Here is a 13,262-nt window from a genome sequence, read left to right as displayed (position 1 = left end):
GAAGGAGGGGATAGATTTCAGTATCAGTTTCCTGCAACCTTTACGGTTTGGTGGTGATGATCCAACTCCATTGTGTGGAGGTGACACCCTCTTTCTATTAGGGGAGGAAATATTTACACCCATGGTTGGTGATGCAATGGGTTTTAGAATAGCTGGAGTGTCATCCTCAAGAACTGTGCTGCCTTTGTTTTCGAACTTGGGTTGGGGGAGAATGATTTCAGACTTCTGAAGCATGTGAAAGCCATATAATCCAGGAGAACGTCCAATGGAAAGCTTAGTAGGTCGTGTGGGCTTTGCACTTGAAGAAAATGGCAGTTCAACAGACAACCTGAAAGTAATATATATACATTTTTTTTTTTTGCAGCTGCTTCTGCGAAAATCAATAGACTATGCTATCAAAACAACGATGAAAGTGTCTCACCTGCAATGTTGGTAAGGTGTTATAGGTAGAACTTCTCCATAGGTATGATGCTCATCAACCTGAACATTAGTGGCATGGTGAAGTTGAACATCATCTGAACTTTCATTTTCCTTCTCACAAACATCAGGTTCTTTCTCCACCTGTTCAATTTCTTCAACACCTGGCAGAATGCCTGTCAAGAAATTGTACGGCCAGAATAAACCAAAAAGACTATCTCTCAAGGAGTTATGCTTAAGAAGGCTTGATGTTTGATTCAAACCTATGTCAAATAATATCAAATGCACAGTTATCATATATAAAAACTGGTGAAAAAAGTAAAATGCGAGAAATTAGATACAACAACATTGTTTCCAGGACACCCTTGTTAATTTTCCCATTGATAATCTCTTCTAACTTGGCTGATCCAGTATGAATTATCAAGTTACAGACCCTACTCTTTTCTCATCTTAGTTCACTGTATGGAAACAAACAAGGTAAAGTCTGACCAGAATATGAATTATGCAATTGCTTTTTATGTGTTGCAGGCCATGACGTTCAAAACAACTAAAACTCAAAGAGAAACCTAAAAATTTCTGCAATTTATCAAAGAAGCAAATAAATGGTATTGCCCTAAGCAGCTACCTTGCTTTATAACTTGGGAGAATGAATGGCATATATCAACACTTACCATCTTTTCTTCCATACAAATTCTTACATCCTTCACATCTGCAGCTGATTGAGCATCCAACACCACCCTAAAAATAACATGCATGTCCAAATCAGATAACACACTATAGTAAAAGCAAGTGGTTGCCCAAGCCCAAACCACAAGACCTGATAGCATTCACAGTATTTCTTCAGGCAATTTGACTTTTTGCAATTGCACCCTCTTTTATGCCGTGCCGAAGCAGGAGTCTTTTTATCATCATCCTAGAGGTATTAAAGGAATGATCCCATCAGAAACAAGAGTGGGAAAAAAGGAAAGAAACAACAGAAGCATAGCAGTAGACGAGATTCTTACCCCCATGTCCAGACCAGAATCAGATGTTCGAATTACTTTTGGGGCAAATGCAAGTGGATTGCGAGATTCTATCTGTTTGCGAGTAGCCAGGACTGTCTCCTCGTGGATTGGCTTGTTAAAACATCCTTGACATGAACAGGGCTCAGAACAGTAAACTCCGGCAGCAAAGCACTCACAATAGCTACATAAGATGTCAACAAACCAAGACCAGAACTTCAGAATACTTACATGCTTAGTCATAAGTAGCAGAACATGTCAATGGAAATAATGGTAAAGTTAAAATTAAAATAGTTAATCTTGATTTTCTTGTTTGGTAAGACGTATCAGGTACTTTTGCTTTCTTGTAAAAGCAACAAATAATTTGAAACTATTTCTGGAGTGCTGTGAAAGCAGGCTGCCATATAAAGGGTAAATCTGCAATTTGAAGTTCTGAATAAGCATATCTATAAAATATTCAGATGAAGTAAAAGAGCCTCACAGTTTCAAACATTTTGACTTCTTACAGTTGCAACGCTTGCATCCTTCACTTTCACCTCCATTTTCTGACTTGCGTCTAGATCATGAAACTCCATTGTTGTTGATATAGTGAAGAACAAAAGGTCATGATAATCAGGAAGACATATAGCAGCATATGCAACATACCTCTTCTTTTTTGGACTACCTTGATTTAGCTCCTCACTATTATTTGGTTTGCCATCCTTTGGAGCATCATAAGATATGATCTGAGGGTCAAGTTCACTACCGCTAGGACGAAGATCCTTTTCAGCAGAGAAGGGCTTCCTCAGACTGTTGTCCTCTGCTGTTGTTGATGGAAAGGGATCAATAGAGCATGGGATACTGATCGGTTGTTTCCCAGTAGAAAGAGTCTCTTTGTTGGCCATTCTATCCTTTGATGTTGTAGCAAGAGTGTTCAAATGTAACCCAATACCAGATAAAGCACACAGTGACCTACTAATTTTAGGCTCCAAGTTGTTGCTATCGCAAATTCTCTTGCCTTTGGATGGAAAAGAAGTTGAAGGATTGAGGTCCAAGTCACTGTACATATTCCTTTTAGAAACACTAGCTACTTCAAAAACCAAACAGCGTCTGTGCATGCCACGTTTTTGGTGGCAGTCAACCTAATAAGAGAAATGACAACCATTATCGCGCCTACATATTGACTTGAACATATTTCATGCACTCAAAATAACCAACTTAAAATCCTTTCAGCTAATGAACATCCTCGTGTCCAAATATCATCACCCCCTCCCATGTAGGAGAGTGTGAGACATATGTTTAGTATTAATTAACATTTTTTCTTCCCCTTGAAAAAGAAATCAGAAGTAAATCAACTTCAACTACCCTCAACCACAAAAAATAGCAGGTCAACTAAGTACGTGTGTTTCAGATGTAAGTACTTTACACTTTCAAACATGACAAATATGAGAATTTAAGGTTCAAACAAACTAACAGAAATGAAGCATATTAAAAATATTTTCCTGATATATCAGAGGATAACATGATAGATACAGCAACTTAAGAAAATCACACAACTTTAGCAGAGTGACTATATTTAAAGTAATTGAGTATCTTGCAGTTACCGAGAATCCCTATGGCAAGGAAAAACTTGCTTGGTCCTAAAAATAAAGGTATAAAACATAGCACAAGTGCTGCTGCCCCATAGTCCCCATAGGATGAATGGAAAGCCAAACAAGAATTCAAAGATTGAGCATATAAGCTGGGATACAACAGAACAGGAGGAGAAATTTCTAATAAAAAAAAAAAGACTACTATGTTAGAGTTGCCAAAAGGATACAGATACACGCATATCATCCATTTTCTCAATCAAATCACTCAACATTACCTGAGCCTGGCAAGTGCCTGACAGCAAATTTGTGGCATGATCTGTCTCATTTTCCTTCCTAGAATCTTCATTATAATTCAGAGAAGGATCTTGGTTGACATTATGGACAAAAGCTCCAAGGGAGATATCAGGTTGTGTTGCCTGTTGATGATCAGCGTTCTCTGTGCAATTTGACAACACAGAAACCAAGGAATTTCCATCACAGTCCATGCCTTTCTCACCCACTTCATTGTGGGCCTCTGATTCTGTCGCTGAATCGAAAATCAACAAACTTTCTACATCATCGGAGATTAAACTTTCCCAGTCACACCCTACCACTTCATCTTTGTTCAACTCATGTGGATGATTCCCCTGAAACCCAGCCTCCATAGCAAATAAAATTTTTCGCCTTTCTCCACCATTTTGAACAAGGTGAATTTCCACTGGCGTATGGCCTATGTCTAAATTAGGATCCATCTTAATGCCAAAGTGTGTTGGCATATTATGGTCAGGACTACCAGAATTGTATTGTGTTGACTGAGGAAAGGGACTCTGGAGGCTTGGACATTGATCGGATGGATCAAGAGCAGCCTCATTAAGTGAACATATAGTGTAATTTCCCCGTGTGCTGGCAGTGAATCTGGACGGCCTAACAGCATCAGAAACCTCTGAGCATAGGTTACTTTCACCCACATTGGATGCAAAATTCTCTTGTTTAGTGGTGTCCATGAAAGGTGGCCTAAGTACAGAAAGAATATCATCATGAAATGGATATCAAAATGAAACTGATATTAACATAATTCTAAGATATATAAAAATTTGATTATTACCTTGACAAAACCCTAGTTTCCCTTGGAGGGTTGGCATGCGGTGAACTAAATATGGAAGAAAGAGAAGCAAAGTTCAATGACTGATATGTATGTGCAATATGTACTGAATCTATTGACTTGACGGGCTGGATAGGAGACAAATTATTGATGAAGTTAAAGATTGGTGACTCCTGCAACATAAAATGAAATTACTAAATAATATGTATAACCCTGAACATGACATAAACCATTGTAAAGAATTCAGCACCAGAATAGCAATGTTATTTTGTAAACAAATTACAAGATACACACCTTAACAAGACAAAGGAAACACAATGATCATAAGATCAACTAGTATAAATAATTTCTACCACCATATTTCACTACTTTAACTATGAGTAAAGTGGTGGTGATGCAGTAACTGGGCTCTATGCAAGCAACAAGCCAGCACAACCATGCCCATATAGAAAATCCATTCACCTATCTATATATCGAAAACTTGCATGTTCTGGCATTGATATTGCATAAAACATAACAGTAGTATACAGACCATGGCATTGACCTACAAGCACACATTACAACAGCCTAGCTAGCAACAAATTGTACAAGTTCATTCTGAAGTTAGAGACTAAAAAGGATGAAATATTAACTCTACAGCTGATGCATGGTTAAAGATTTGCTTGCACGTCCATAGTATACAGTTCTGAGCTAGCAACAAATCCTATAGGTTGGTTCTAAAGTCAGAGCTAGCAAGGATAAAATATTAAATTTTAGGCTGACAAATATTTAAAATTTTGCTTTTTGAAGGTGCACGAGATTCCGATAGTTGTGAGCGTGCAAGAATTTAGTAAGATATTGGCAGTAATTTTTGACTTACATGGTGTAAATCTTCAACAAAATTCTTTCAAAATGTGATACATACCCAAAACAAGAAAATTATTAAAATAAAGTCAGGTCTTCAAACCAAACCACTTGTAATATCAGCACTATCACGAAAAAGCTTAAATCTTGTCACTTTCACCAGAGAACAATTATAAAATGGAATGTTGACCAAATGAACACCTAAAAAAATAAATGCAGCAGGGAGGTAAAGAGTAAAGTGATACAGAAAAGGAAAGGGGAGAATCAATATCTTTTGTTTATGCTGGTATATGAATAGCCAAAGTGGATAAATCCCCACAAGACTATCAAAACAGAAAGACACATACAAACCTCCAAAGCATCAATACAGCAAAATGTTACCATGTGAGCAGAGATCCCAAGCAAATCATGATGAAAAATAACCATTTTAATCATAACTTCAACAAAATCATATGGGAGTCTTAGATTTAAAATGTATCCAAACTATGTGCAGATTGTCAACCAATCAAATTACAGAAACAGCATAAGAAATAAATAATAAACTTTTCCTTAAAAAACCCAAGAAATTAAGGCAGAGAACAATGGATCTCAAACAACTATGCATTAATCTTGCATCAAAGACACCCAGAGAAGTCGTAGTTCGAACCACGATAATATGCTAAGACAACATCCAAGATCAGTCAAAATGTCCCTGCGGAGTATCCAACTCAAGGCTTCCATCAAAGCACGAGAAAAGATTCCTTCATCAACGACACTCAACTCAAGGTTTCCATCAAAGAACGAGAAAAGATTGCTGCATCGACGACACTCAACTTCAATTCCTTCAAATTGTCACCGCATAGGCCACAGAACCCGAATAAAATGTAGCAAAGAGCAACCATTTTAAGCGCCTTCTTCCGAGTTTGGAAGCATCCAAAAATAGACACTAGAGCAATCGATCACTCTGTTGGTGCGTAAAATTTTAAAGAAAGAACATAAGAACATGGCCAAAAGCCCAAACTTCTTCATCAGGAAACCAAAAAATTGATGGCAGGACCACGATACGAAATTAACCAAGATTCGTTCTTGCAGTCCCCCTTTGGATTGAAAGAAAGCAAGAAACTACTAAAACACCCAAGAGCGGCATTAATTTAGTCACAAGCGAAGATATCAAGCAAATTGGACCAAAATTAACCATTTTCAGATATTTCTTTTTAGAAAGATAGTTAAAATTATAGATAGAGAACCCAAGGACACAAGAATCGACGAAGCACTCCTTCACATACAAGATGACAGTTAACAACATCTGAGCAGCGATTCAGTCAATATGTCATCGCGCAAGCAAAGATCCGGAGCAAAGTATAGCAAAATTAAACATCTTAAGATCTTTGCTTTCAAGAAAGAACATGGCAGCAAAGATATCACCAGCCGGCAGCTCGGTCCGCACCGCGAATTTAAGGAAAGAACATAAAAAAATATATATATAAGGAGGAAACAAAAACCCAACTTTTCGCCGTCAATAACGCAAACTTAGACCACTAAACCGCATCAAAGGCGCTCGACCCAATCCTCCCTCAGATCACGAGCAAAACACACAAAAATACATAAAGAAAGAAGGAAAAGGAACCCCAAACAAAGAACACCACCAACTGATCAAAATCGCATCAGACGCGAATCACCTCAAACTTGGACAGCGGCGTCCCCGCGATCTTGCTCCGATCTGGCGTGTCCATCTCGTTGCGACGCCCCAGAGCTCTGAGAGCTCACCCACATCTCCCACCTCCTCCCTCTCTCTCTCTCTCTCTCTCTCTCTCTCTCTCGCTCACCAGTCCACTATAAGATTTCAAGAGGAGCGCTGGGCGGGAACCCCATTTTTGGGCCTTCCTTTTGGCCCTCGTCCTCTTCTTCCTCGATCTAACCTAATTAATCTAATCAATTTCACACACTCTCACTCTCTCTCTTCCAAAGTAGCCGGCCCCACCGCCCTCTGTCGCCATCTATGTCTTCTCCTCGTCAACCTCGTGGTAGAAAAGAAATGACCGCAAGAAGCCTCCACGTCGCCGGTGGCGGGGAAGAAAAGGACAAGCGACTCGATGAGGCCACAGAGCACGGCAGGTGAACACCGCCACCTTTTCATTATTTTGCCGCTCCTCCTCGGGGGTTGGCTACCGACACCCGCTCCCAGGTCGGTCGCCGGTATTCTCACCCATGGTTACCACATGGTGGAAGATTATTATGGGAAATTAAAATATGTGCTGTAAATAATATTTAAATATATAACAGCGGGATCCGGTGCTTTGCGGTGACATTAGAATGACCGAGAGAAGCGTTCAATGATTGGGATTTCCGTTACACTTACAACAGCGCGAACAGGGACGCGAAGGAGTACCCATCGCTTCGACCCGGAGTCCGATGTGGAGGTCCGCGTGGGACCCGTCTATCCTTTGATGAGGTGGAAGATTTGTAGCGAGGTTTGGGGTTGGGATCTGATGGAGACTAGTTGGCGGTGAAGATGATATCCGACACGGATTTTAAAGCATGCCGTTGGCAGCCTTTTTTGGCCGGATTTTTAAGGAATGCAACACTTTAAAGCTAAAGTGCAATTCCTTAATTCTCTATATAATTTTATATTATTCCCCATTAATCCTGTAATTTTTAATTTTATTACTCATAAACATATACATATATAACTCTATTAATTAGCATATATCTACTCGAAAATTTAATTTCTTTTGATATAGTAAATATCAATGATGCTCGGATCTAAAATTTTTACGTAACTAAACTAGAGATTCGGAGGGTCGATCGAAATAAAAATTAATATCATATAGGATTGTCTATCTGATATTTAAATTAATTTCAAATTAAATAATTTTATAGACATAATCTCTGAACTAATCTATTAGTACAAGGACAAATTTAATAATTGAGGGACATGACAGAAAAGAATCATTTCCTTTGATGAAGCCTAGGCTGTGAACAAAGCTTTTCTAGGTTTAAATTGAGCACATAGAGGTGTGAGGACACTGATATATAGAGTACAAAGAGTACTAAGGCTACATTGTGCTTGATGCAGTAGTAGCACTTTTTTACTTCACTCACTGGTTGTAGTTCTAAATCAAGATGTGATTAGTCAAAACCCTCATGTTTAGGTTTAATTGTGAGAGTTTCAAGTGATGGTCAGAAGTCCTAATGGCTTCCATCTTTGACTTGTGTATCCTAAAGCTGGGAATTGTGATCATAATCTGACATCTGCCACTGCAGTGCTTTGTTAATGACCCATCAATGAAACAAAAGCTGATGTAATCTTGGCCAGAAGATTGCTAGCTGCACATGAGACTTCGGGTTGTCATACTCGGAACTTACCAAGCATTTCTTGACCTGGTTGGTGGGAGTTCCAATGCAAGGTGACATTCCATTCCCTTCTCTTTGGACTTGCACTCAGAAACCAGAAACCAAACTCATTCTTTGCTTCTGCTGCTGCTGCTGCTGCAGTTGTATGGTAGTGGACAGTAAGTCCTCATTTCTGTTCAATGTTCTTGTGAGCTTAAGAAGAACAAGGCAACAAAGGCAGCAGAGGAGGTGCTGGCAACATGAGCTGATCCTTTGGCCTTTTGTGCTCTTTGATGATGGGAATCAAGTTCTTTTGGAGGCCGCCCAATTTTTTACCCTGGACGGAGGCGCGTGTGTGCGATCATGGCGGTCACCAGCAATGCAGAGCTGAATCACGTGAAGAGAGAGACGAGGTGATACTGAATTCCTGGTAAGGAAGAGTGACTCGGTCCCGCGAGCGCCAATTACGATGGCCGCCTTCATGGAGAGCTAAACCACGTGAAGAGAAAGAGAAGTTAATGAGTTGACGCAGTGGATTTCTTCTTAATTACTCGAAGTAACATTACAAGTCTTCTTTATCTTTGAGCATTTTATGAAGGCCTCTTTCATCTCTGCATCTTCATCTCTGAATCAAGGAGACCTCTTTCATGCTCTACAAACAGAACTACCACACCATCACGTCACATCACATCTAGAGTTGCATGCTATCGAAGCACACCCACTCTCGTTCCAAGTTTGCAGCTCCTCGGTTTAAAGCCCCAACACATAGAACAACATGGTGCTAAGAACCGATGAAAACATGAGAGCAACTACATAGAATAGCCAATTGTTCTGATGCTTAGGGTTGCTTCTTCTTTATACTCTTATCTTGCATCGCCATTGGGAGAATTGCTGCTGGCGTTGATGAAACCTCTCTTTGAGTCCACTGTCGTCACCCTTCCTTTCTCCATCGCCCACAACATCCTTGTTCTCCTTCTCGTACTTGTCCTGGCACTTCCGCTCGCACTGCTTCTGCTGCTGTTCGCTCTGCTGGCTCGCCCTGCACTCGTACTTGCAGCGCTCGAGCTTCTTCTCCGGCTCCTCCTTCACCCTCGCGTACTCCTCGCAGGCGCGTCGGTGCCTTCGCTTCTGCCCCTCATCGAACTGCTGCTTCCAGAGCTCCAGCTCGGGGTCCTCCCCAGCGCTGGAATCGCCAACCTGACGGCGACCAGGAAGAGGGCGAATGGATTTTGAGTCATCGGAGAGAGAGGAATGGTTGACGACGAAGTGAGGAGAGGGAGAGGAAAGCGAGGCAGCTTTCAGGCGGCGGAGCGACGACGAAAGCAATGAAGTGTGCTGCCATCTTGCATGGCCGGACACGCGTTGGGCATCGACGTAGACGTGGCGCAGCAATCGCCATGAACCATACAACGGACATGACGGCAAAAGTTTGGTTACCGTAAGCACGATTTAAGTGCCTGTGATGGGATTAATTACTTCTCGGATTGCCCTTAATTCTCATAATAAAGCTTATTAATCTGCTGCTCATTCCTTCTTCCATCAATGACATACATCAAGTATACTACGATGACACGGCACGTTGGGAACGATGAGAGGTGTCGCGTTCGATCCGAAACGCTTGTCGTAGATCACCAGGTGGCCTACGACTCGGTGATGGACGACCCCATCTCCTCTCCACGTAAACTCCCCCTGCTCCACCTGGAGCCATGCATGCAACAGCGCAGATCGCGGTACGATGCGACTTCACACCCCGCCCACCACCTTTTCTCTCTCTATAAAAACTCTCTCCCCTTCCCTGCGTCATTCATCTCTCGGAATACCAATATCCGAAGTGTAATGGCCACCAGAACAGTCCAAGTCGGCTTCCCACTTCTGCTGCTCCTTTCCTCCCTCTTGGCTGCATCCTCCTCGGGATCCGATCCGGAGAAGACGCGCTGCGTCATGGAGTGCCGAGGGACCAGCGAGCGAGAAGCTGGAAGAGAGCAGGAGCGCGAGGAGGAGGCGGAGGGTGAAGCGAGAGAGCACAACCCGTACTACTTCGGCGAGAGGAGCTACGAGCACTGGAGCAGATCGGAGCATGGCCGTTTCAAGGTTCTGGAGAGGTTTTCCAGGCGATCCGAGCTCTTGATCGGCATCGAGAACTATCGCCTGGCGATCATGGAGGCTGAGCCCGAGACCTTTATCATGCCCAGCCATTGGGACGCCGAGGAGGTCTTCTACGTAATGGAAGGTAACGATTAACGCTCTGTTCTAAGCTTTACAGAGCTTGTTGAGTCTCTGTTCTTACGGCAATCGTATTATAGGCCGTGGGACCATAACATTGCTTCACGAGGAGAACCGGGAGTCGCACGAGATCAAGAGAGGAGACATCATGAGGATTCCGGCAGGGGTGATCGTGTATGCGATCAACAAAGACAAAAACGAGAGGCTTCGCATCGCCATGCTCCTCCACCCCATCTCCACACCCGGACACTTCGAGGTACATGCTCAAGTAGGTTTGCACTGTGTTATTGGGTACAGAGCCCGTTAAATTGGCGAAGGTGTTTTGGATGCAGGAGTTCTTTGGCGCAGCCGGTAGCAACCCGGAGAGCTTCTACAACAGCTTCAGCAATGGAGTATTGGAAGCCGCCTTCAATGTCAGTTCCGATCTGCCTCCGTTTCCATTGAAGCTTATTAGTACATGATGCTGATGCTTCGTTTCATCTGTAGACTCCAAGGGATAGATTAGAGAGACTCTTCGAGCGCCAGAGGAAGGGGGAAATCATAAAGATAACCGAAGAGCAGATCAGGGCATTGAGTCAAACCACCGGCTTCGGTGGCGGTCGGCCTTCTGCACGGTCAAATGAACCGTACAATCTGCTGCAGAAGAAGCCGTCGCATGCAAACGAGTATGGGGAACTCTACGAGGCCAGATCTAGTGACTATCACCGGCTCCAGGATCTTGATGTGGATGTATCCATCGCTAACATCAGCGAGGTGATTGTTTCTCGCGGCTTCTGATCGTTCCACTGTTAAGTGTGAAGTATGACATCGGTTAGTTTGCTTCCAGAGATCGATGATGGCACCAAGCTACAACTCCCGGGCGACCAAGTTGGCCATGGTGGTGGAGGGAAGAGGCCACTTCGAGATGGTCTGTCCCCGTCGCTCCGGTGACGCACGCAGGAGCGAGGATGCAACGGAACCGGAAGGACAGCAGCGCGTCCGCTACCGGACGGTGCGATCGGAAGTCTCCCGCGGTTCAGTGTTCGTGATCCCTCCGGGCCACCCGGTGACCGCCGTCGCCGCCGCAAACGAGAACCTTCAGGTCCTCTGTTTCGGCATCAGGGCGGGGAGGAACAGGAAGTGCTACCTCGCGGGGAAGAACAACGTGATGAACTTACTGGACAGGGAAGCGAAGCAGCTGTCGTTCGGCGCACCGGCGGAAGAAGTGCAAGAGGTGTTCGACGCACAGCCAGAGTCGGTGTTCCTGCCCGGACCGGGGAGGCGGCGGGGAGAAGCGAAGCGGCGGCAGCCATCGGTTGAGTCGCTCTTTGGTTTCGGAGGATTCTAGAGAGCTTGAATAAGAGGCGGCCGGCCTCGTCGTAAGCCGGTGGTAGAGAAGGTTGGAGGAGCGGGAAGAATGCGGTGTGCTACTCATTTCTCTCGAGTTCTAATAAAGATAGCACTTCTCTGCGTTCTTCCTAGTAGCATGAAACCTAATTGGATGATAAGATCATAGCACAGAGATCATGGTTGTCATGGCCTTTCTTCAAGCGGATCTGCCACCTAAACTATTCCACATCAACATCCTTTAAATGCAAAGACTGAAGACTTTGACCTCTTTCTTGAATCGAACTGATGAACTGAGGAGAGTGAGAACCTTTTAGGCTGATAACAAGGGAGAAAAGAGAGACATGGAATCGCACAAAGGCGACGACTATCGACATCTCTTCCCACCACCTTAAGACTCTAAAACTTGGTAGACGACGCTGTGTTATGTGTCGACTGCGAGGGAGAAGTCGGAGGGACTCTTTGGGAAACAGAGGAGGGCGTTGACTCGCTCCACCAGCGAAGGTGGTGGTTGGCCTTTTTCACGGTCAACTGAGCGGTGCAATCTGCTCCAAAAGAGACCCTCGTGCTCTTAGCAGCATGGACACCTTCCCCGGTTGTATGTCTTGACTAACGAAGCACAACGTCGGCTTAATTTTTTTTTTCAGATTAAATGATGCTTAATTTTAACTTACACGACAAATTAGATTTGTAATTAATTTGATTGTCATATTGTAAAATAATTAATTTATTAATTTCATATCTAATGTCCTTAATTAAATATCTTAACTATATACAAGCAAACAAGGAAGCCTTACAATCTACTTCAGTGGTAAAAAAGAGTGATTATTATTTTTTACTACACTATAAGATACAAACAGATTCATATAAAGACCTAACAAGAAAAGAAGTGAATATACCATCATTTAAATCACCTGATCTAACGTCTACATAATTATGCAATTTAGGATATATGTCATTCTTAAAGAATAATCCCAAATCAAAGATAAATTTATATATTTTAAAATTCTCTTTACTATATCGGCTTTCTTGGGGATCGTATAAAATAACATAAAAGACTAATTAAAGATTAATTAAAAATATAATATCTAATATTATAATTATAAAAAGATCGAGGGTTAGAAAGAACATTGTCATCATCATGATTTAGCTTTATATTTACATCAGTAGAAATTTTTTATTTTTTTAATTATAAAACTTTTTAATATTTTTTTTTATATAACTTATTTGAGAGATAAATATATCTTCTTTTATACTCATCACTTTCAAACCAAATAAAATGGTAAACTTCTCCAAGACTTTCATTTCGAATTAGAGAGAAAGATCACCATAAAATTTTGAAATCTCTATTTCAATATTTTCGTTGATGATCATATCAACCACGTATAGAAGAACAATAACATGTAGCTTTCTTACATTTTAGTGCTAGTCATAGGTGTCCTACAAGCCAATCACGTGAGTGATGACACGTATGACTTGACATATCTA

The 13,262-nt window shown here is 42.1% G+C and overlaps 2 protein-coding genes across 5 annotated transcripts in view; one reads left to right on the top strand and one right to left on the bottom strand.

The window, feature by feature from the left end:
- The window catches only part of LOC135582867 (protein tesmin/TSO1-like CXC 3), a 7,371-nt gene extending 362 nt beyond the window's left edge, over positions 1–7,009 (bottom strand). The window contains exons 1-10 of one of the 4 annotated variants that reach the window (XM_065125225.1): positions 6,572–7,009; positions 4,074–4,243; positions 3,265–3,982; positions 2,064–2,539; positions 1,900–1,974; positions 1,422–1,602; positions 1,235–1,330; positions 1,089–1,155; positions 422–581; positions 1–328 (exon numbers count right to left, since the gene is read on the bottom strand). The exon at positions 1–328 is cut by the window's left edge and continues 362 nt beyond it. In XM_065125225.1, the coding sequence (XP_064981297.1) occupies positions 1–328; positions 422–581; positions 1,089–1,155; positions 1,235–1,330; positions 1,422–1,602; positions 1,900–1,974; positions 2,064–2,539; positions 3,265–3,982; positions 4,074–4,243; positions 6,572–6,625 (2,325 nt within the window). In that variant the 5' untranslated portion in view covers positions 6,626–7,009. Of the gene's footprint in view, positions 329–421; positions 594–1,088; positions 1,156–1,234; positions 1,331–1,421; positions 1,603–1,899; positions 1,975–2,063; positions 2,540–3,264; positions 3,983–4,073; positions 4,244–5,559; positions 5,826–6,399; positions 6,466–6,571 lie in introns of those variants that run through there. The other 3 variants (XM_065125224.1, XM_065125226.1, XM_065125227.1) reach the window with 3 other exon arrangements.
- A 3,041-nt stretch (positions 7,010–10,050) lies between these two features.
- LOC135622186 (vicilin Cor a 11.0101-like) lies at positions 10,051–11,918 on the top strand. Its single transcript, XM_065123828.1, has 5 exons — positions 10,051–10,455; positions 10,529–10,704; positions 10,781–10,861; positions 10,935–11,201; positions 11,275–11,918. The coding sequence occupies exons 1-5, from the start codon at positions 10,062–10,064 to the stop codon at positions 11,773–11,775; spliced, it is 1,419 nt and encodes a 472-aa protein (XP_064979900.1). The 5' UTR covers positions 10,051–10,061; the 3' UTR covers positions 11,776–11,918.
- The last annotated feature ends 1,344 nt before the right edge of the window (positions 11,919–13,262 follow it).

The sequence above is a fragment of the Musa acuminata genome, chromosome BXJ2-9 (assembly GCF_036884655.1).
Source record: "Musa acuminata AAA Group cultivar baxijiao chromosome BXJ2-9, Cavendish_Baxijiao_AAA, whole genome shotgun sequence".
Lineage (NCBI taxonomy): Eukaryota > Viridiplantae > Streptophyta > Magnoliopsida > Zingiberales > Musaceae > Musa > Musa acuminata.
This window is presented reverse-complemented; position numbering and strand designations above follow the sequence as displayed.